Source organism: Durio zibethinus, chromosome 21 (genome assembly GCF_047325235.1).
Source record: "Durio zibethinus cultivar Kanyao isolate XHJ-2024 chromosome 21, ASM4732523v1, whole genome shotgun sequence".
Lineage (NCBI taxonomy): Eukaryota > Viridiplantae > Streptophyta > Magnoliopsida > Malvales > Malvaceae > Durio > Durio zibethinus.
This window is the reverse complement of record NC_143182.1, coordinates 8,789,835-8,813,648: the sequence shown is the minus strand read 5'-3', so window position 1 is coordinate 8,813,648 and position 23,814 is coordinate 8,789,835. Positions and strand designations below refer to the sequence as shown.

The window sequence follows — 23,814 nt, the reverse complement described above, 5'->3', positions numbered from 1 at the left end:
TAGGGTCAGCCCGGATTAAGCAGGCCATGCTTAGATTGATTCCAAACGATAGTTTATCACAAGCCTACATGCAAGCAAAAGGTAGACTTGGGCTGGGTTGGGCTTCTTTGTAATTTGGTTTGGATTTCAAATTTTTGCATTTATAATTTTTATTTTAAAATTACGATTTTTTTATAAAAAAATTTATATTTTATGAAAGTAATGCAAATATTCATACGTTATTTCTAAAATTTTTTTTTATAGTTTTATCATCAAAAGTTTCTTAAATTGAAAATTAATATATCTTAAAAGGAAATGTTAACGAATATTAGTAAAGCACTCACTAAAAACACTTAAAATTTAGCCCAAAATAACATCACACACTTTTTTATTGTCCCTGAATTCATCTGTGTCGCTGGGATTGTGGTTTTGCTTTATAAGCTTACTACCAAAATGATATGTTTTCGTTAAATATTTAATTTAAAATCAATTTATTATAATTAAAAATTTTAATCTGAATATAAAATAATAAAAAATTAAATATTTATTATACGTAAAATAATATTATTTTAACACTGATATATTTATTTATATTTTTTGAATGAAACCGTAAATGTTAAGTTATAATTATAATCAATTTTACATCAATCAAACAAACAAATTAGGATATAATTAACCAGACCCCATGGATTTGATTCAAATTTTTTAGGGTTGGTGATGTACATGACTATTTAATAATCAAGTAGTTTCTGTTTCTTTTTCAGGTCTTTCATTGAAGTCTCAAGAACTCGCGATAATATTCTTAGCTATAAGACTTGTCTGCAGCTTCATGTTGGAAGGTGACATTCATACATTGCTTGATTTTGCCACCCTCATTTTTTCTGCATGGCTTATATTTTATGATTCGATTCAAGTTGGAGTCAACCTATATGGGAGGAACTAGATAAATTTCCCATCAACTATATGGTAAATGCAATATTCTTCAGCTATTTTATTGATGATCAAATTATGTTAGATTCATCTCTATAATATATATATATATATATATATGTAGCTATGGTAGCATCATAGACAACCATATGAATATTTTGATTGATAATTATTAATTAGATTGTATTTCATTAGAGACTACAGCACTTTGTTTAGAACAAAATGAAAATAATTTTTGATCTCTATATATAATTGTTACAGGTGGTGCCCTCTGCTATCCTTGTTGTGTTAATCCACTCATGTAATTTGACATAAGAGTATCTGCACATCATACAATTTGGGTTGAAATAAAAACAGATTTATCTAAAAATAAGATGAGCCTATCATTGGTTCAAATCCACTAAATAAATGCAAAAATAAAATGAATTGGAATATGAATATTATGTTCACACTCGCTAGAAAAGAAAAGCATGAATATGGATGAGATTATGGTCATATTTATTATTATGTAATCTATAGGAATAAATGAGTTTACATACAAATCTCTTGATTTTAGACACGATTATAGCAATATAATCTGAAAGTTTTTATGTTTGAAGGGATATTCCTAGCATATATATATTTTCTATCATTCTTTGGTTGAAAGCATAATAAAGTTTTCTTTATCATTAAACAATATTTTAAATTGTTCACATACAAATTTCTTGATTTTAGGTACGATTATAGCAATATAATCTGAAAGTTTTTATGTTTGAAGGGATATTCCTAGCATATATATATTTTCTATCATTCTTTGGTAGAAAGCATAATAAAGTTTTCTTTATCATTAAACAATCTTTTAAATTGTTCTGTAAGTTCTGTATCTCTTAGGTAGATTTTCTAGAGTAGTAAACTTCTATGGTTCTATATTTTTTATTAGAATTCTTATGATAGTGTTTCTGTATCCCTTAATTTTTAGTCTTAGTGGTGAACTTTTATCCATTTTAATTCAATAATAATATTATATCATTATTCAAATTATTGTGAGTTATCTTCTTTATAAGTTTTTTTGTTTGCAGTTAATCTCTATATTTTAAACATCAATTCTTGGTTTCAAATTGGTATCAGAGCTATTGAACGTCATCGTCATCAAGCACCAGCAGAAAAGGTTAAAGCCAATACTGACATTGCAGCAACTACTAATGTTGACCCAAGATATGCCTTAATAAAAGAAATGCGGTAACAAACCCTTCAATTACAACATCAGCTGCATATATAAGAAGAGAGATAGGAGATAAGGAGGTAATGAAAAAAGAACGAAGAAGATGAAGGAAAAACCAATCCATGCCATAAAAACAACAATAATTCTAATGATAGTATCCTATCTCACCCACGGTAAGTCAGAGACTATATATGCAGAAACCAACTTCAACTTAATATATTTAATCCAAAGATAAAAATTCCTGAGTTTGAGGAGAATATGTAACTTAAAAAAGTTTTAGATTGGCTACACATGATGGAACACATATTTGAATACCATGATACTCTTAAACATCGTAAGGTGAAGCTAGTTGCCATCAAACTCATAAAGCATGTATCATTTTGATGAAAAAATCTGAAGAAGCAAAGGAAAAGAAAAAGCAAGAGAAAAATTACAACTTGAGAGAAAATGAAAAGAGAATTGAAAGAAAATATCTTCAAAACAACTTTCAACAAGATATCTTCCTTAGGCTTCATAACTTGAAGCAAAGATATCTCTCAGTAGAGAAGTATACGGTTGAGTTTGACCATCTCATGTTAAAATGCAAATTGGTGGAGCAGAATGAGCAAACTATAGCCCAATATCTTGAAGGATTGAAGATTGAGATAGCTAATATGGTGAAACTATAAGACTATTGGACTTTCAATGATGTATGTAAGCTTGCCATTAAGGTGAAAAGACAACAAAAAAGGCCCGTGACAACAACTTGAGATTTAATCCCGAAAAGGTAAGTCTCAGTCTAGTGAACAAACTAAAAAGTATTTTAAATGTCAAGGGCTTGGACACATTGCCTTAAAATGCCTAAACAGAATGATTGTGGCTCTAGTAAAGGAAAACTTTGAGGAAAATGAAAAAGAGCTAGCTGAAAAGGATTAAAACTTTAAAGAGAATGAATAGGTAACCTATGATAATTGTAAAGTATCCTTAGTCATACAATGCTACTTGAGTACTGCACCTGCTAAGGAAGAAGATTGATTGCATAAAAATATGTTTCACAATCAGTGTACTGGCCATAAAAAGATATGTGATGTTATAATTGATAGTGAAAGTTTTAAAAATATTGTTTCTACTTTTATGGTGTAAAAATTAAGCCTCAAGTTATGGATCACCCTCAACTATATAAGCTATCTTAGCTATAGAAAGATAATAAAATCAAGGTAAGCAAGAGTTATTTAGGTTTTTTTTATAGGAAAGCAATATAAGATGAAGTGTAATATGATGTAGCTCCAATGGATGCTTGCCATTTACTACTCGAAAAACCTTGGCATTATGATAGGAAGGTTATTTATGATAATTACCGTAACATTTACACATTTGTAAATGATGGATGCAAAATCATCATAGGCCCTACCAAACCCATGGTGATGTCAAAACCAATCAAAGGGGAAGAAAGTAGCTTGTTTACCAATGCCAGTTACAGAAAAAAATTAAGATGGCGATATTTTGTATGCACTAATGTTGATTGAGGAGAATAAAGATAGTGAGGAGCCCCCTACAGTGATGTAACCATTATTGGTAAAATTTCAAGATGTTGTTCAATAAAAGTTATCAACTGGTTTACCATAAATGAATGACATTCAAGACTATATAGACCTTATCCTAAGAGTTGTTTTACCTGATAAGGCAAAATTTTTTTTGAAGAGTTATGCGAGAAAGAAACTAAACCAATGGAAACTTATTTTGTTATAAGTGGAGTTTGCCTACAATCATTCACCAAGTCAAACAATTGGTTATAGCACTTTTAAAATTATTCTTGGTAAGAATGCAATATGTCTTTTGGATTTAATTCAACTTTATGCTAACTAACATTTTAATGATATGGAAGAAAGAGCCAAGAGTATCAAATATTTCATAAATAGGTTCAGAATAGAATTTTATAGAAAAATGATAAATATAAAAATGTAATAATGCATCGAAAACATGTGAAGTTCCAAGAACATGATTTAATATGAAAATACTTGCACAAAGAAATGTTTTCACAAAAAAAGTTTGACAAATTATAGCCTAAAGCAAATGGTCCATTTAGAATTCTCCAACGCAATGAGAAAAATGCCTACAAGATGAGCTTTTCGATACTTATAGAGTATCTTCTACTTTTAATGTTACTGATTTGTCACCCTACTATGATGAGAATATTAGTTCAGACTTGAGGATAAATTTTTCAACCAGAGAAAATTGACATCGGAGTGTCTGCACATCATACAACTTGGGCTGAGACTAAGGCAAATTTATCTAAAAATAAGATGGATATATCCTTTGTCTAAATCCACTAAATAAATGCAGAAAAAATATAGGTTGAAATAAGAAGATTGTGTTCACACTAGCTAGAGAATAGAGCATGAATATGGATGTGATTATGGTCACATTTATTATTATGTAATTTGTATGAGCAAATGAGTTCACATACAAATATCTTGATTTTAGGCACAATTTTGGCAATGTAATATGAAAATTTTCATATTTTGAGGGATGTTTTTAGCTTATATATTTTTTATTATTCTTTGGTAGAAGGTAGATTAGAGTTTTTTTTATCATTAAGCAATCTTTTAGATTATTCTATAAATTTTGTATCTTTTAGGTGGATTTTTTAGAGTGGTGAACTTATATTATTCTGTATTATTGATTAGAATTATTAATGTGGTATTTTTGTATCATTTAGTTTTAATTTAATGGTAAACTTTTATCCCTTTTAATCCAATAATTATATTCTATCATTATTCAAATTCTTATAAATTATCTTTTTTGTGAGTTTTTCGTTTTATAATTAATCTCCATATCTCAAATATCAATTTCTAGTATCATAATTCACAAGTATACATAAGTCTAAGTTCTTTGGGCCTTTTGTGTTTATTTGGAAGCAGTTTCAGTGCTGCCACAGCTTCGCATGATGCAGAATGCAAAGGTAATAATATAGCTCTAATATGGCTATTATTCGTTTACTTTATTACTTTTGTTAGTAGACTATATTATACTATACATAATTATTTTCCTGTCCTTAAATTGTTCTGCAGATGGTTGAACCATTCATAGCCCATTATATATTTGCGATGGCTGTTGAAAGATTCCTCACCTGTGCTCGTTGGATTATCCAGGTTAGTTTTATTATTATTATTATAGAACTCATTTAAACCCTTTTATATCCTTGATTCTTAAAGTTCCGTTTGGTAAATGTTTTATTTAAAAAATAAATAAAAGTATTAGAATTCATTGATTCGTTCAATAAAAAAAGTGTCATTTAACAAACCCAAAATTTAAATATTCTTGATTCTTTAGGTTTCATTTGGTAAATGTTATATTTTTAAAAAAATAATAAAATTAAAAAATTAAAAACCGTAAACCCAATATTTAATTAAATTAATTCATTCAATCATTATTTAAAAAGTTAACATCCAATGAATTTTAAATTCAAATTTCAACTTTGTAATCTTTTTTTTTTAATTTCTAAAATGTGATTTTGTAATTAAAAAAAAGCATCTAAATGATATAGAATCTAATTTAATTTCGCATGGATATATTATGGATGTACACAATTAAATTGCTGCTAATGAATTTTGAGGTTTTGAAATGAATACAATAGATTAAAACATTACTAATTTATTATGATTCCTATTAATTTGCATGAAAGGCTTATGAAACTGAGGGGGGGAAGTATCTTTTTCTGGTTGGAGCTGGGTACTTTGGGTTCCCAATGGCTGTCATTGCAGAAATTGTTCAAACATTCATCTTGGCAGACTTTTTGTTGCTATTACATTAAGAGATGACCCAATGGTACGCAAAATTTGTCTCACTTTTTCATTAAAAAAATTAGTATTACAATCTATTTTATTTTTCAATATAAAAAAAATTATATGATAAATCATACACAGGGTGTTTCAAGTCTCATCTTAGCACTTGACAATGTCTATGTTTAAATTTTATTTTTTAAAAAATATTAAATTAATTCAGCTTTTATTTGTATTGATTTTTTTTATTTAATAGAATTAAATTTGTATTTAGTTCATATAATTAATTTAGATTCATTTAATAAAAATATAATAATTGTTAATACATGTATAATCTTTAAATAATATTGTTATTGTTTTAAATTAAAATATATTTAACAAATTTGAGGATCATAAATAATTTTTTTTCAGTTGATTAAAATTTTACTTTTGAAAATTCTATAATTTCAACAAAATTTATGTTATTTAGATAAAAAATTATAGTTTATCTTGAAAATATAGAATTTAAAAATATATATTTTATATTTTATATTTTTAACAAAAAATACGTTTTTAATATTAAAAACGTAATATTTCTTGAAAATATATTGTGAAATTTTATTTTCTCTTTTCTTTTATAATTTAAACAAATACTATGTGTTTAAAATAAAAAATGTAATATTTATTGAAAATATGTTGCGAAAGATTTATTTTTCCTTTGGTTCTATAAATTCAATAAAAACTGCATTTTTAAGATAAAAAACATAGTACTTAATAAAAATATATTATGCAAAATTTATTTTTAAAAAATTTTACTTTTAGCAAAAACTACACTTTAAAAATAAAAAACATAGTCATTATTAAAAATTTTATTATAAAAAAATTATTTTTTAAAATTATTTGTTTTCAATAAATATTATATTTTTAAGATAAAAATGTAGTCCTTATTACCTCAAAATTCTATAATTTCAACAAAAATAGAATATTTAAGATAAAAATGGTAATCATTGTTAAAAATATATTAAGAAAGAATTATTTTATCAGAATTTTTTATTTTAAACAATAATTACATTTTTAAGATAAAAATATAATCATTGGTAATAATATATTATGAAAAAATTTTATTTTTCAGAATTATTTACTTTTAACAAAAATTACATTTTTAAGGTAAAAAAAAGTAATACTTATTATTTCAAAATTTCATAATTTCAATGTAGACCGAACTTTTAAAATAAAAAAGTAGTTTTTATTGATACTATAAGTAAGGATAATCAACATTAAAATATTAATTAGGCTCCATGCAACTTAATATATACATACAAATATTTTGAAAATATTTACTTACACAAGTATTATTTAATATATATAAACAAATTTAGTAATTTTTTACTTTTTATTAATTTGGCAAAAAAGTAGATAAATCATCTACGCTATACATAAATAAATTAATTAATTAACATATTAAATAAATAAGTGATAAATTCGTGTAATATTTTTATAAATTTTATATCACTTGTTATAAAAAATAATATAATAAAAAATTTTATCAGATAATATTACATTTTTTAAAACCAAACAAAAAATCTCATATTCTATAAAATAAGCAAAACACAAAAATTACCAACTTTTTTCAATATCACTATCCTATGAAATGAAAAAAGATTATATGAAATAATTATGCTAAATCAATATATATTTATTTAATTCAAAATTATATTATGTAATCATATTATTAAAAAATTAATTATTTATAATAAAATAATTGATGAATAGATTGAAATAAATATTTATTATTTAATTATTAGATGTAATATATAATAAATAATTAAATATCTTTAAATAATATAATTTAAATAAAATAATATATACTAACTTACTGTAACCATTCCGTAAGATCTTTTTCCCTCCCACAATTTCTTTACTTTCCGTCCGTGGACCAAATGTTCCTGATTTTTTTTTTTTTTTTTCAATGGTATCAGTCTTTTTCTTTTGCTTCTTATTGATGACACGTCCCATCCCATTTCCAACAAAGCTGTCCTACCTATAGTACATTAATACTTGTTCCATGTAATCATCACACATTTGCTCCGGTAGTTCTCAGTCTCACAAAGCTCGTGATTTTCTATGCCCACTTCTCGGACACTGCTCGTGGCCTTCATGCGTCTCTTCCTCAACTTTCAAGCCTTGGTCCACTCCCGGTCCAAACCACCACATGTGTCTATGACGTACCTCAGCCTCCGTTCATAAACCTCTTTGATCTTCGCCACGCGTCATTCCTTATGAATACATCTCCCACCACGTTTACTTCAACCTCGCCATACGGCCCACGTCGACAAATCATCATCCATCCGCGAAAGCAACCTGCTGAGCCGTGTCGCCAGGAGCTTCAGCCACGTGTCACAACAAGCTCCTCTAACACAAGGAAAACAGGTGCTTACTCACGATGTTTTACACGTGTCCTTTCCAGAAGCCTTGACGTAGCTTTCTGATTCCTGGGGATTCGTAAAGTGAATGAGACGGCCGAGATCCGCGGTGACCTAGAGATCTTCCACCACGTGTCTATAACGGCCAGGGTGTCGTGAAGTCCCCACCAAAACTGTTTCATTTCATTAACTCATCGCCAAGCGAAAACGTGTCGTGTCCTCAGCTCTTCAGTATTCATGCACGTGTGCCACGTGTCATTCTCTGAACTCCCTCTCCCTCTCCTCCCCTCAATTATATTTCCCCTATAACAACCAAAACTAAACCAGCGATTTCCCGCTAAATTTAACTTGTCGGGAACTTCAAGAAAAAAGTTCAACGGCGTTTCAAAAAAATGGTGCTAATCCCAGTTTATTGCTGTAACCTTACTTAACGCTTCCGCTAAATATGTCCGAAAACTCTCTTACGTGTCAACACCAACCGTTTATCTCCACTTCTCCCATCTCGCCACGTGGCTTTCTCTTCTCTCCCCTTCCTTCTTTTTCTCTTTTATCTTCCCGGAAAATCTGAATGCAAAGCAGGATACAAAAGCAGGTTACCCGTACAAAGAGAGTACATTTTTCTTGTCTCGTCTTCTATTTTTTCTATTTGTATCTTTATTTGTAGGATGAGGTTTTAGCAGGAAGCGGTGTTTTTAAACTCTTTGAAATGGAAAATAACCGTGGGATTATGGGGTTAACAGAGGATGAGATTGAGCTAGAGCTGGGATTATCAATAGGAGGAAGCTTTGGAAAAGCCGAGAAACTAAAGCCATTCAAGAAAGAATTAAAACCCAACAATAACTCGGTTGCAGATCTCGGGGAAAGAGTGGTTTTTGATCTGCAAACGAAACGTGAGATTCAAGCTTTAAGGAGACAAGAAGCGAAGAAGAAGCGAGAAGAGAAGCAGCAAAAGAAAGGAATAACAAAATCATCATCCAGATGTCACCAAAACGGCGAGTTCCAAAGCAAAAACAACGACGTCGATACAACAGAAGAAAGAGAATGCAAGAAGAACAAAGTTCAGGAATTTTCTGGTGATATAAATCCTAATTCAAGCGCCGAGCTAATTAATCCGTTGATGTGCCCAGTTATTCCGGTGCCGGTCCCGTGCCCGTATCCGCAGGTCCAGTTTGTGCCGCTCGCCAATGGGTTTGCGTATTCTTGCGTAAATGCGGTTCCTTGTTCGGGTGGTGGTGCTGGGAATGAGAAGGGGGTGGTGCAAACAGCGGCGGTGAATGGCGGGTTTCGGCCATTTCAAACGGGTCTGAATGGTAGGAATGGGTATGATTCGGGGCAGACTGATAGCAGAGATGAAAGGAATATGAAAACAGGGTCAAACGTGTCTCCCATGTGCAGTTCCTCCGTGGTTTCGGATCTTCAAAGTTCTTCTAATCAAGGTATGTACTTTCATGTGCTCCTTCTTGTTCTTCGCCGTTTATTACTGAATGTTTGTCTGCTTTCATTTGTTACTCGTCCAAATAGGATTTTATTTTATGCAAGTTTCAAAGAATGATGAAAATACATTTAATTCTATTATATGGCTCCCTAAAATGGAAATCAAAGCCTGCATCATGCATTTTTTTTTTCCATGAATCTGGTTCACGTTTCAATTTGAAATCTTAAAAGATAGGCCATTATTCATTTGTTTGTGGACAAGGGTGATCTCAGAATTTTGTTTTCTTCAATTAAGTACCATGATTAATGGAAAGCAAGAAAAGTTGGGTTTCTTCTTTCAAAAATGAAAGTTTGGTTTCGCAAATTAGTAAATTGCTTTCTTACGTTTCCAGTCATCTTATTATTGAACAAACTATGTAACGAACTGGAAAGGAGGGGATTGGTAGATGGTTTTCAAAAACCAAAAGGTTTTTGAAAATGTAAGATTTGAATAATGTGATTCTTATGAATACTAAATTTTGGTTGAAAAAGTATTAAAATATCAGGCTTAATGTATCCATCCGCCATTACGGAAGAGTAAGGCAGGGGGGATGTGCTGAAAACGACTAAGGATCCAAGAAGAAACCAAATTTAATTGAAAAACACAATATATGTTGGACACATGATCGTATAGAAAAGTGAGGAGTTAGAGCAACATAGAATGCAATATTTTGAATTTGTTTCTGATTGTTGTCTAATACTTGCCATGGATGAACTTAATCGAATTGCAGCTGCCAGATGCGTAGATGTATCTGTTTATTCCCAGTCTGCTATCTAGATTTATAACAAGTTATTTAGGAGGGAATGAAATCTTTTTCTTAAATCTAATGGTTGAGCCACACAGCCTCTTTTCTTATCACTTACCTCAACCATTTGATGAACTAATTTGACTGTGTTGAAGAGAATTAATTGAGATCCATACCTTAGGATTGAGATTATATACTTCACGATGAACTAATCACGAGTACTAAACATGATAGACTGGAGAAATCACTGAATTATCTACTGCTGAACCCATTTAGCATACTGGTTTCCTCCATTGCCAAGTGTAAGGATGTATTACTCCCCAAAGTAATCGTCATTGTGAAGTTAATTACATTGATATCAAATTCTTCTTTCTTCTAAGAACTCTGTTTTTGTTAATATACTGGTTGCCTTTCATTTTCAGGTGGTTGCAGCAGTGAAACTGGAACCCACCAAAGTCATTGCCAACTGGAACATCCTCAAATGAATTGTTCAGTGGCAAGCAATCTAAAGGGTCAGTATGAACAAAGTGCTACGTCTCACCAAATGGACTCTGCCCAAAGTATTGACAAATCTAGAAAAGTTATCGAAAAGACCTCAATGATGGCCACCGAATTCACTTCATTGAATCCAACGAAGGAACCCAAACCCGAAAGCCAACCAAATTTTAACAGCAAGCCAGTTTTGACTAATGAAACTACAACCACCACTTTAACAAAAGATACGAAGAGGGACACGGGCAAGCCTCCTAAGCCTCAAATTCTTACTCATGACGACATCCTTACCCTTCGTAACGTGCCTTGCGTTTCAACAACCGGCAATGGCCCTAATGGTAAAACCATTAATGGTTTTCTGTACAGATATACAAAATCAGAGGTCAGCATCATCTGTGTCTGCCATGGAAGTTCATTCACGCCGGCTGAGTTTGTGCAGCATGCTGGGGGTAGTGATGTGTCACATCCTCTGAGACACATTACCGTGATTCCTTCCGCTTTTTAGTAATACAACAAATGTAGCTATGCCTGATTGTTTTGCCTGGTCATCAGTGTTTTTTTTTTTTCCTTTTTGTCTGTTTTCTAGACCATGCTGAAAAAGTTTGAGTAGCCAGGGCACAAAATGATAGGTTTATCCTTGTTACTGAGCTCTTCTTCGAAACTGAATGGAGGAGACTCATTGCTTTCCTTTCCTTTGCAAATGGTTTCTAACTGAATTAACGGAAAAGAAGATTTTAGGTCATTTGCGTAATGGGTTTATTTTTTATTTGAGCAGCTCTTCCTTCATGACATGTCTAGTGTACGTTGAAATGACCTCACCTGGAGCTATTGCCATTTTAAACCACTTTTTCGTTATTATTACAGCTGCTGCTACCGACACATGCGGCGGTTGAAGCAGGGTCAATTTTGGGCCCAATATAGACCCAATGCTTGGAATGGTGCTATGGGAAACGCACAAAACAAAGTGGATTGAATCTGCTCCTTTGACGCCCAACAAACAGATAGGGATCAGATATTTGAAAGAGTAATTAAAATGATGTTTGTCAACGTGCCATTCCCGTTTAGCCTTTAGTGGCAGAGAGGGATATAATTGATCGAAGTTGAATTGATACGGTAATAAGTTTAAATTTGATTCAAAATTTAATGTTTAAAATTTAATTAAATTTTATTTTTTTAGTTTAAATTTAATTTGAAATAAAAATTAAATTATTCGAATTTACTTAATTAAATTTAATTAATATATAAAAATAATTTTAATTTTTATATTTGATAAAAATTTAATTATTTATATTTAAGTTTGAATTCAAATTTAAAATATTTTATTAATTAAAATACAGTAATGAGTTTAAATTTGATTCAAAGTTTAAAGTTTAAAACTTTATTTAAATTTGATCAATTTTTTTTTAATTCAAACTTGATTCAAGATAAAAATCAAGTTATTTGAATTTACTTAATTAGATTCAATTAACATATAAAAATAATTTTAATTTTTATATTCAATAAAATTTTAATTATTTGTATTCGATTTTAAATTTAAGTTTAAAATATTTTATTAATAAAAATAATTAAAATTTATTAAAATATAAAAACATAATTAAACTCGTAAATTACTCGAATCGGATATAAGAACACTCGATTCAAAATTAAAAACTCAAAACTCGATTCGAATTTAATTGAATTTTATTTTTTTAGTTCAAATTTAATTCGAGATAAAAATCGAACTATTCGAACTCGCTTGATTATGTTCGATTAACATACAAAAATAAATTTAATTTTTATATTTGATAAAAACTTTATTATTTATATTTAAACTCAAATTTGAGATATTTTATTAATTAAAATAATTAAAATATATTAAAATATAAAAATTTAATTAAATTCATGAATTATTTAAATTATATATAAAAATGTTCAAATTCGATTCCATTAATAAATCGAGCTACTCGAATTTAATTTAATAATAATCAAATTAAATTTGAGTTTTATTTGAATTGAAATTGAGTAATTTATAACTATTAATATATTATTTATACCCCTTGTGCTAACAAATTAAATGGCAAATTCTGTGAAAGAAAGCTTATACACAAATAATAATCAAACAAAAGTAGCAATAAAGCATGGAATAGGAAAGGAAAATTAAAAAACAAAACAAAGAAAAAGGAATAGATAAAGCATGCCTTGTCCGACTTCCTTAAGAATAAGAAAGCATCTTTCGCTTCCTTTTTTAGGTTCTTTTATTCTTCCAGAGTATAAATACCAAAAACCCTTTGGAAGCTGATTCCTCTCTTTGCTCCCCGGTCTCGCGCCTCTACAAGATCCACAAAAACCCTAGAAACCGCCTAACAACCCCTACAAAGGGAGGTGAGAGAAAGAAAGAGCAACCAAAAAAAAGAAAAGCGATTTGAACCAAAAAAAGAAAAATTCACATAAACAAGATCAGAAAGAAGCACTCTCTTCTCTCTCACCTCTCTTATTTTTTGGCGATTCGAATCTAAAAAACTCAGGTAAATACAACCTCATTTCTCACTCTATTTTATTCATTTTATTTCTCGTTCCTTCAATCTCTTGTTTATATCAATGATAAATGTTTTTTTTTTTCAAAAAAAAAAAAGGGAAGAATGCTTAATGTTTCTAGGGAAAATGAAATTTTTTTAATTTTCACTGTAAACAAGAGTTTATTGTTTGGATCCGTGAGGTTCTGTTTGTTTTCGCTGACAAATTTTCGTGGAAATTATTATGATATATTTGAGAGTTAAAAATACTTTTTATTCGGTAGGTATGTAAGTTGGAATGTTTCGTGCCTATTTATGGAAAAGAAAAGTTACATAATATTTGTCTAGGTTTTTTTTTTCTTTGAGTAAATGGCAGCTTAAAAATTAGGTTTAGAGTTTTGAGTTATGATTTGAATTTGGGTTTCGTTGCTTTGCAGGTAAGATATCGGCAATGGCATCTGCAGAACAACAAGTCCCAACTGGAATTACAGCTCCTACTGCCGATGTTGTATGTTTCCCCCCGCTTATTTGGATGCTTTAATGATTTAACGCATTTAAAGTTAAGTTTTGATCCCTATTGATGTTGATTTTAGGTCGGTAATGCCTTTGTTCATCAATACTACCTTATCTTACATCAATCCCCTGCGCTGGTTCACCGATTTTACCATGATAGCAGCAAACTTGGACGTCTTGAAGAAAATGGTGTCATGAGTATCACAACAACTATGCAGGTAAGTTTTCTCTTCTGTCGCTTTCAGGCATGGGTATTTATCTTGGGTCAGACTTTCTAAATGGGAGTGTGTGTCATTATGTTTAGGTTTTTTTTCCTTTCTTTAATCCAGCGTTTTTATTGAAAACCATGTTTTCTACCCTTTTGAAAGATATATGTCGTAGGAAGTCCAGGTTTACTTGGTTTCTAATGTGAAAATCTACTCTATTTTTGGCTCTGTTTGTGCAAAAACAAAAACAAAGGGAATGTACCACATAATTTAAGATTCTGATCTCTGCACTTTTTTCTACATGGCAAGGTTTTGTGAGGAACTTTAATTAATAGAAATTTCTAGTTGATAAATTTTTGTTTCCCATCAACTAGATGGATTAATATTCAAATATAAATGGCAATGGAATCAATTTTATTCTTCTACTTTTATATGGTTGGATGTATAGGAGCCTAGAGTCATATTCTCTTGGTGTAATATCTAAATAGTTATGACTTATATAGGAGTTTGAATTGGTAGTGTTGAAACCATGGTGCTTCATTTTGTGGACCAGGCCATTGATGAGAAGATACTCTCCCTTGGTTATGGAGAATTCACGGCAGAGATAACAACTGTAGATGCACAAGACTCTCACAATGGGGGAGTACTTGTTCTTGTCACTGGGTATTTAACTGGAAAGGATAAAGTGAAGCGGAAGTTCACTCAGAGTTTCTTTTTGGCACCTCAAGACAAAGGCTATTTTGTTCTAAATGATGTATTTAGATATGTTGATGAGGCCAAACATCAAAGTGGGAGCCAGGACCCAGTTAATAATATTGAAGCTTCTCTTACTCCGGAGCAGGGTAATTGGAAACCCAGACTACCTTCTGAAATACAGAATTATAATAATTTTCTCCAATTGATGTAAATGTTTATCTGCAGATCCTTATCCTGCTCCAGAGAATCGCATTGAGCAACCACCTACATTGCCAGAAGAAGCTAATGGGCCAGAAGCGTACAATCCTTCTGATAATGGAGATGGTTCTATCGAAGAAGAGGAAGCACCAGTGGCTGAGGTTGTTGATGAGATTCCTGATGATTCACAGATGGTCGCCGACTCGAACTCCAAAATCGAGGAAGTGCCAAAGAAATCATATGCATCTATTGTAAGTATTAACTACTAAGTATCGTTCTACTGGACATTAGACTTCTAATCTTTTTGAGAATTACTTGGTATAGTGCCAGTTTAAAGGTGATAGATTTAGTCACATCTATTAATGCTATAGGTGAAGGTTATGAAGGAGAATGCGGTTCCTTTATCAGTCCCTACACATTCCCCTGTGAAGTCTGCAGTTAAGAGCCATGAACAACCTGGAACTACTTCACCACCTACTGCTCCAGTCCCAGCATCTGACGCACAGATATCTAGCAACAATGTTACAGAAAATGGGAATAACCAAGATGTGGAAGGTATCCACCTTTTTGTCATTCCTGCATAATTTTCAAATAGTTAGCATGCACTTTATTTGTTATCTGCTTTATCATGATATTTTATTTATTCTTGTATCTATGTGCCTGTGCATCTGATTTACTTACATATCCTGTTATTCTTGGACAGCTGAGGGTCCCTCCATTTACGTCAAAGGTCTGCCCTTGAATGCTACACCCAGCATGCTGGAGAATGAGTTTAAGAAGTTTGGACCTATTAAGACTGATGGTATTCAAGTTCGAAGTCAGAAGGTAGATATGGACTCTTTTTTCAATGCATTAAATTGTGACTGTATATTCAATTAATATTTTCTGTGTATTTCACTACAGGGATTCTGTTTTGGTTTTGTGGAATTTGAAGTGGCAAGTTCTGTGCAAAGTGCTATAGAGGTATTTGTCAGTTTAATTTTTTTCCTGTTCTGACCTTTTCAATGTTTTCCATCATAACACATTTCATTACATACTTAGAGGTGTGTTATCATGGATCGGATGGTAACAAGTTCTGCAATCCAGAACTTGCTTTCGCCCAAGCATACAGGTTTTGCTTCAGCTTATGGCAGTGATTCTAGTCTAACCTCTCAAAAATTTCTCGATTGAAGTTATGATTGTACCTAGATTTAAGGGAACTTTTTTTTTCTGTTAGAAAATTGAGTTTTAGCATTTACTAGAAATGAGGAAAAAGTGTTAGTTTTATAATGTGCTTGCATGAACATGGGGTGGACGTTAGTATTTTCTAGTGGAAGACTGGTGCTGGATTTGCTGGAAGTTCCCAGTCAATGGTATGATTTCAGAATAGTTCTTCTTGCAACTTTTTGACTTAGAAAACCTGTTAAGCATGGTCCATTACATTCTTTTGAACATATGCCAAGTTGTGTAGGGAAGGGTGATTCATAACTTTATATGCAGATGGGTTAGAAACTTGGGGGTGTGTAACAGCTGTGGTAAGTTAAGGAGACATGATTAGGTTGTGGAACTAATGCAGTTGTACAGGTCACAAAGGGATTAAGGACCCTCTGTGGCTTCGTTCTGTGGGAATAAGGAGCTACTTGTTACTTGGCCTAATTATCTTAAGAGGGGAGCCTAAAGTATATGAGTTTCTGCTAGTTAAGGTGGTAAAACGATTTTTATTTTAGTAGGTCTCAAATAAAGTTCCATTAAAGATTGACAAAAGCTTGGTGGAACATTGATGAACTGGAGTTAAGCTAAAGAATAAGGAAAACTGCTGCAAGATTCCTAGGATTTCCCCAATCCATTATTCTTTTTTTCCTGTTACTTATTGCAACTTGTGTATTCTCTTTCCATTTCAGTAAGCTGGATACATTATTTATGTGGCATTTTTCGGTGACCCCTTTATCTAGTAACTTGCTGCTAGACCTTAATGGAAAATTATGTACGATTTGCCAAACCTTTCATTCAATTTGCGTTTAATGGTCTTTCCCTTTGTTGGACCTACGTAGTAGCTTGCCATATTTTAAATGTCATATTAGGATCATTAAAACTTGGCGCTGTACATGGGTACTTTCTCTTTAACTTCAATTTTTGCATTATTAAGGTCCCAATGTAGTCTTATTCTTCAGGTTTAGCTAATTGACAATTTTTAAAAGTTGCATTTCCAGTTTTGGTTGTGTATAATGTCTTGATTGGTGCATTTTTTTGTGTAGTTATTAATTGTCTACGGAATCATCAAATGGTTTTAGTGGTATTTTGGATAGAATATTGGTTTTTTCTCTTTCCACCATCTTTTGGTGATGCCTATAGAGTTTGGCCTAAATTATATTTTTCTGTCAATATGGTAAAGAAGGTGCATTCAAATGTTAAACTCAAATTCATTTTTGCATTAAAAAAAACAAAACATATTTCTTTGTGTTGAATCTTTTTTCTTTATCTTTTAAATCTGTATATCCTCCAGGGTTAGTTTCAAATTGAACTTAATTCAGGATTTGATTTTTGATGTGTCTCTCCAATAATAATGGGAGGAGTGCAATGTTACAAGTTTATATTTATGTCCCGGCATTATATGATTCTTTTCCAGCTGCAATTATTAATTTCTTTTGTGCAATAAATCTATATCTTTATGCCCTATTCTTTGTTGAAATATCTTTCAGGCTTCACCTATTAATATTGGTGGACGTAAAGCAGTTGTTGAAGAAAAGCGATCTACCTCACGAGGCAAGTTGCTTTTATTTGTTAACCTCACTCAAATTTTAGTAAATGATCTACATGATTTGGTAAAATATGGTACCATTTTGAGTTATTGACTGGAGTATTGAGATCTTTCTCATAGGTAAACCATATGAGCCACTTTATGGTTAGTAGAGGAACTATAATGAGCTTTGCTCATGTTTAATAATGAGATTTTTAAGTTAATGTTGAAGTGATGTTTACATCCTACGACATCAGAAATCTTTGGTTTTTGGTGTAGATTTGATGTTTCCTTTTCTTGGTTGGATGCAAATGACAGTTTATATATCGCAAGTTTTGTGATCTGGGCCAGATTCTAGAGTCTAGTCTAGAATATGGGCTTTAAAACTTATGTTGATATATATTTTGCATGTTATAAGACTGTTCTTCATTTGCAGGGAACAAAGGTCGGACTTCATCTGGTTCTGGGGCTGGATACAGAAATGAGGGAGCAAGAGGGCGTGGAAACTATGGTGGTGGCAGGGGCTATAGCCGTGGTGAGTTTGGTAATCGGCCAGAGTATGGAAACAGGAGCAACAATCGAGGAGGATATTCCAACCGCGGAGGTGATGGATATCAGAGGGGTGAGCACATGGGGAGTAATGGTGGCCGTGTGAACCGCTCTGGTGGACTAACTGTTAATGCAGCAGCCAAAAACGTGGCACCAAGCGTATCTGCCCCGGCTTGAAGAAATTAATCTTGTGGAGTGATCAAAGATAACTTTCGGTTTGTAGTGTAATGATTTATGGAATTGTTGCATAGCGTTAGAGGAAAGCACTCAATATGCTTTGCAGTAGAGTTTATCTGAGATTTGTTTATTAGGGTTTTCTCGTCCCCTTTGGTCCATTTTCACTTTTATAATATATACTGAAAGGTTTTGGGTGGTGATGGACAGTAGATTAAATTCTTGTTTACTATAGGCTTCTGGGGACATTCTATTTTGGGAGATCTTCCTTTAATTGATGGTTTTTGCCTTTGTTGCTTTTTGAACAGAAGATGCATCCGTAACAAATATTTGTAGATGGATTTTCACCAAACACCTCATCTGACCATTCTTATTGCTTGATTTGAATTTTCCTAATTCGTGTTCAACTTTTCCCCCTTTGGAGCGTGTGGTAGCTGCATTGCATTGTCTATGCGTTCGTAACTGAAGCATTTATGATTAGTCAGCACAATTGTGTAGTCTAGTAGACTGTTATATAGTTAGGCTTCCTACAATTTAGTTCTCTATAATGATAAAAGTTATTATCAGGTCGCAATGGTGAAACATCAAATCTCTTAATTCTGTTTTCCTTACGTAGAGTTAAGTTGAAAGATGGTTTCACTAACAGTTCGAAATGGAATAATGTGACGAGAAAATGACAAGAAGATCATTATGATTACATAATAATTTAACAGTTGTACATATGCTTACTAATAATTTTAATTGCGACACTCGTATGAACAAATTAAAGGAAGAACTCTAAAATTAATGAGAAGTATGCTATGCTTAGCATAGATACTAATTTTCTTGCACGTAGAATAAGAACACTTGATTAAACTGTAAGAAAATGCTTATGATGGTGAGTTGAAAATCTTGCTGTCTAACTAGCTTTGTAGCAGATATTCCCAGTCCAGAAGCTTCAATCACGATCTTATTTAGACACCAAAATTGCACGCCTGGACGAACTCCAAATCAAAGTCAACATACTTACTCCATAGAGGCTTGAACTGATTCATGGCAATGTCGAGCCATGGCTTCATATTTCCATTGAAGTGCACCACTGCAGCATTGCGGATCTCATCCATGCTAATGCTTGGATTATAACCAAGTCCAAGAACATGCCAAGACTTGTCCAGCGGTTTTGTTGTGGAGTAAAATGTGATCAAACCAGGGGGCAATGTTCCCAATTTCCACAAGGTCCTGTTCTCATTCTGCAAAAGACAGGCATCCACCAATTAATGATACAACCCAACTACCATGCTGAATATAGCTGCCGCAAAGAAAACATAATCTAAAAAAAAGTAATAAGAAACAACTTAAATTAATAAAACCAAAAACTGCTAGCATTTCCACCTTCAATTTCAGTGTATTAGCAGCTATTACCAGCAGTTTCACCAGTCTCAATTCATAGGCTTAAGTTTTGAAATAGAAAACTCAAGCTAGACTATGGAACAAGTTGTAGTATGTAATACATAATCGGGTTAAAATCACGGATGCCCACGAATTATAGTGAAATGTTCAGATACCATATTAAAAATTTTTAAAGTTCAAGTATCATATTGAACATTTAACTATAGTTCAAGGATCAATTGTGACATTATCTCTACATAAATCAAGTACCACATGTAGCATAAGCAGCGCATAATAAACCAAACAAATAACTAAAGAATGGCAATCAAAACTTACCAGATTCTGCCAGTAATGATACTCCTCCGTACACTTTTCCCTCCTCCAAGCATCCAAATCAAAGAAATTCATCCCATAAGCCCAAGCACAGGCCTTGGGATTAAACTTCTGCTTAATCAAAGGATGTGAGAAATTCATATACTGCGCGTACCTATGGAAAGACCCAAAACAAGTCTCCACCGCCCCATTCACTTTCCCATCCATATCGATCTTCCACAACCCAGTCAAATCCTTCTGCACCACAATATCATCATCCAAAAACAATATCCTATGCAACTTGGGATACATCTCTGGTAAATAAAACCTCAAATGATTTAAAATTGACAAATACTTTGGGTTCCTAAACTTCATGTTAGTAGTATCTTTAGTGGCATTCTCAAGTGCGTTCTCAAAGTAAAACTTCTGCAAGTTTGCAGATTCCAACTGTCTTAACACTGGAACATAAGATGAATTCAAAAACTTATAATCCTCTACCGCCTTAACTTCAATATGTGCCCCATTATAATCCTTCAATTTAAACATAACCTGCATTGCTCCGAGATTCATCTTATCAGTCACCACATGGAAAACGTGTTTCCATGGCTCTTTTGCGTTCTTTGTGGCTGAATTCACCACCACGGACGCTGCAAGTACATTATCCGAAAAAATTGCGTAGTGATAAAGCTTGGGATCCTCGAATTCGGGAGGAATTGGCTTCCCTTCATCAATATATTTCTCCGGATGCGCGATTCGTTCCTCCATCAACCTCATTGCCAAACAATGTAAGCTTTTAGGGATCGATTTCGCGGCGATAAGGCTGGAAAACGCGCCTTGCTTTTTCGCTTTGGTCAGTTGCTCGTTGACCGCAAATATCGTGTCTTTCAATTTCTGGATCTTGAGTTGGTTATCGAAAGACTCCTTGGCTTCGGAGATCATTTGGCGTGTGGCTTTGATTCGCTCTTTAACTTCTTTCTCAAATTGTCGGAGCACCGACTCGTCGATGGAAAGTGAATCGGCTTCGAAGAGAGCCCGATAAGATGGTTTGTTAATGAGATCCGAGTAGTTTCGAGATAGATCTGCGAAAACCCTAACGAGCTTCGAGTTTTCGAGCTTTAACTTTCGAGCGTAAGAGGCGTAGGCGAGAACGAGGGAGCGGTGGTCGTCCGCTTGTTTCCGGATCTGATCCAATCGGGGCTTGAGCGGATCCGATTTGAGTGCCAAAACAGACCTCCTCGTGGATCCAATTCCATAGGAACCCGTGGAGAAACCCTACAAACACAAAGAAACAACACCGTCCAATCATTCACCCTTGCAATGTTCAATTCTCTTTTTTTTTTTTTGCTTAAATTAATCTTTTAAAGAACAGAAATCAGAAGATCCAGAATCCAAAAATGAAAAACAAAGAAAAAAAAAAGAGGGGAAGGTTAGTACTTACAAAGTTGGCTTGGAGATGAGGGGAGTGAGAGTGGGAAGTGAAGAAGAAAGAAAGAGCAAAGAAGAAACAGATTGCAATCGTAATTGCTGAAGCCAATAATCTAACTATAAATCCAAAACCTCCCAACATTGGCCCTCCTCCTCCTCCGCCACCGACGCCGCTTCTTAATGCACGGTGGTAATTCGCCATTTTCCGATCAATCAACAGCGCATCAAATTTTAAAAAATAATAATAAAAAGAGAAGGTGATTAAGATTAGAGATTAGAGTTGAGATGACGAGGATTTTGATAATGACCACACCCGCTCTATCTTTCACTCACTCTTTTTATGCAGTTTTAAGACTCTGTCTTTCTGCTTTCCGCGCAGAAGTGAGGAGATTATGATACGGAAGTGGGTCTCGGGATATCAACGGCTATGATTTGTTTTGGTTAATTTGGGTGATAGCTGGCTGCCACTTGGAATTTGGCGGCAACGCGGGATCCCGTGTGAACGCTCTCATTGTCTCACTTTCTATTATCATCTTGTTTAAAAGTTTAATAATTAATTAATTTCAAACTTGTCTCCAAATGGATCAAAATCAATCACAAATCTCAAATTAATTTTTATATTAGAGTTTATAGTCTTTTTCTCCATTGAATTTAAATTTCATTCATTAAAAATTAAACTTTAGGTTACTAATTTTTTTAATTAATTAAGCTTTTTCATAGTAAACTAATTATCGTGTATAAGTGTCACATTCCTAGATTGAAAACGGACATGTGATAAGTATAAAGGTTGAAGTAGGTCCATATCACAAATTCTGCATCGAATAAAAATGAAAATGATTTTTGATTTAAAAATAACGAATCTTATGAGTTAAAAATATGAACAAGTGACGTTAGTTACTAAAAACTTGTTAATCGAATAGAACAATAATAACATAACATTCTTAATGTTAAAAAGAATATGTAAGTTGTTGAAGTTTTGCAAGACTTATGAATTAAATGTAACATTTTCCATAGTAAAGTTTGGGTAAAAGAAGAAAGCAGTAGCGAAAGGGCAATGACAGATGCATAACCAAGTGTTGTGTAAGAATCGTAAATGAGTCAAATGTCAACTGCAATAGGTCCATAGTCAGTGCCTTCAGTCATGGGTTTTGCCTAACCAAAAAAAAAAAAAAAGCGTACATTAGTCAAATAAAATACTAATTAAAGGTGACCAAATTCTTAGAATATAAATACGAGACATCATCATTTGGAAAATTAAAAACAATTCAAACATACTGCTGCTGTAATCCAATTATTGTCAAGAAGCTGTTTGTTTCATTTTTGCCTAATTCCCTTGACACCGACATTACCTATGAGCTGTGCCGACGATTGATTTTTACCGCCCGTGCCCAAAAACAAAAAAATACAACTAGTGCTAAACTACTTCAAAGGCCCAACGAAAACCAAAGAAAGAATTAATAGAAGGTTGGTATTTGCACACTCTAATCGATAATCGATAGGAAGGTAATTTTATTTTATAACTGACAATACTATAAGCGTGGAACAAGTAACTTATTTGTGTCGAGAGTTAAAATCTTAAAATTATAAGATAAAAAAATAATTAAAAATAAAAGTAAAAAGTGTTTTTTATGTTTTTGTTTTGACACTCAAATTTAAAGTAAAAAAATAAAAAAAATAAATTCGATTAATAATATCTGAATGATTTTATTTATAAATAAAAAATAAAAAATTTATAAAATAAAATAATAATGTAATCAAATTGATATAATACTGCACATGTATCGATTCAAAAATTAAAAATATTATTGATTATTTACTAACAATTTATAATGTATGAAAAGATCAATTTATTTTTTAATTTCAAAAATATCTCAAACAAAATTAGATGCTTACTTGTCATGCGTGTCATTTCATCACCTTACCGCTCACCATCTCCAAAACATTAAACTCCTTAATTTCTTCCTTTACCAGTTGCCAATAGCAAGTGCCCTGGGGAGGGACGGGTTGTTGCTATTAATTGTTGAAAGGTGGGGCTATAGATGGATTGTGGAAGCATTGTTTCATGCTATACTAAACGTTAAGCTTAATAAATCAAGGTGAACTTCATTCAAATTATATATCGAACATCTTCCGGTTCCACTAGCCTAATTCATCGAACTCATACTTCTTTTCATTTCTTTT

At 32.3% G+C, this 23,814-nt stretch overlaps 3 protein-coding genes and 1 pseudogene across 5 annotated transcripts; 3 read left to right on the top strand and 1 right to left on the bottom strand.

Annotated features, from left to right (window-relative positions):
- The first annotated feature begins 26 nt into the window (after positions 1–26).
- Positions 27–12,147, top strand: LOC111306461 (uncharacterized; annotated as a pseudogene).
- On the top strand, positions 8,589–11,726 carry LOC111305444 (uncharacterized). Its single transcript, XM_022903004.2, has 2 exons — positions 8,589–9,709; positions 10,915–11,726. Exons 1-2 carry the CDS (start codon positions 8,980–8,982, stop codon positions 11,487–11,489), a joined length of 1,305 nt encoding a protein of 434 aa, XP_022758739.1. The 5' UTR covers positions 8,589–8,979; the 3' UTR covers positions 11,490–11,726.
- Positions 12,148–13,210: 1,063 nt separating the features above from the next.
- LOC111305443 (nuclear transport factor 2-like) lies at positions 13,211–18,838 on the top strand. Of its 3 annotated transcripts, XR_002692005.2 has the most exons (11): positions 13,211–13,488; positions 13,914–13,984; positions 14,070–14,207; positions 14,749–15,037; positions 15,117–15,340; positions 15,461–15,644; positions 15,793–15,914; positions 15,993–16,052; positions 16,131–16,200; positions 17,768–17,831; positions 18,242–18,838. XR_002692005.2 is itself a non-coding variant. In XM_022903002.2 (10 exons), the coding sequence occupies exons 2-10, from the start codon at positions 13,928–13,930 to the stop codon at positions 18,529–18,531; spliced, it is 1,428 nt and encodes a 475-aa protein (XP_022758737.1). In that variant the 5' UTR covers positions 13,211–13,488; positions 13,914–13,927; the 3' UTR covers positions 18,532–18,838. The 3 variants fall into 3 exon arrangements, 2 of the variants coding, with proteins under 2 accessions (XP_022758737.1, XP_089607082.1); XM_022903002.2 differs by lacking the exon at positions 16,131–16,200; XM_089750956.1 differs by lacking the exon at positions 16,131–16,200 and having other exon boundaries at positions 14,699–15,037.
- Positions 18,839–19,202: 364 nt separating this feature from the next.
- Positions 19,203–21,944, bottom strand: LOC111305442 (galacturonosyltransferase 8-like). Its single transcript, XM_022903001.2, has 3 exons — positions 21,647–21,944; positions 20,233–21,480; positions 19,203–19,757 (listed from the first exon to the last, which is right to left on the bottom strand). The coding sequence occupies exons 1-3, from the start codon at positions 21,833–21,835 to the stop codon at positions 19,482–19,484; spliced, it is 1,713 nt and encodes a 570-aa protein (XP_022758736.2). The 5' UTR covers positions 21,836–21,944; the 3' UTR covers positions 19,203–19,481.
- Positions 21,945–23,814: the final 1,870 nt, after the last annotated feature.

What these genes read in the sequence shown, in the direction of transcription:
- LOC111305444 (XM_022903004.2), top strand. Translation starts at nt 8,980, where the DNA reads ATGGAAAATAACCGTGGGATTATGGGGTTAACAGAGGATGAGATTGAG. An exon ending in TCAAAGTTCTTCTAATCAAG is followed by an intron (nt 9,710 to 10,914) that starts GTATGTACTTTC and finishes TTTCATTTTCAG; the next exon opens with GTGGTTGCAGCAGTGAAACT.
- LOC111305443 (XM_022903002.2), top strand. Translation starts at nt 13,928, where the DNA reads ATGGCATCTGCAGAACAACAAGTCCCAACTGGAATTACAGCTCCTACT. An exon ending in CAGCTCCTACTGCCGATGTT is followed by an intron (nt 13,985 to 14,069) that starts GTATGTTTCCCC and finishes TGTTGATTTTAG; the next exon opens with GTCGGTAATGCCTTTGTTCA. An exon ending in CTGTGCAAAGTGCTATAGAG is followed by an intron (nt 16,053 to 17,767) that starts GTATTTGTCAGT and finishes AATATCTTTCAG; the next exon opens with GCTTCACCTATTAATATTGG.
- LOC111305442 (XM_022903001.2), bottom strand. Translation starts at nt 21,835, where the DNA reads ATGGCGAATTACCACCGTGCATTAAGAAGCGGCGTCGGTGGCGGAGGA. An exon ending in CTCATCTCCAAGCCAACTTT is followed by an intron (nt 21,481 to 21,646) that starts GTAAGTACTAAC and finishes TTGTGTTTGTAG; the next exon opens with GGTTTCTCCACGGGTTCCTA. An exon ending in ATCATTACTGGCAGAATCTG is followed by an intron (nt 19,758 to 20,232) that starts GTAAGTTTTGAT and finishes TGTCTTTTGCAG; the next exon opens with AATGAGAACAGGACCTTGTG.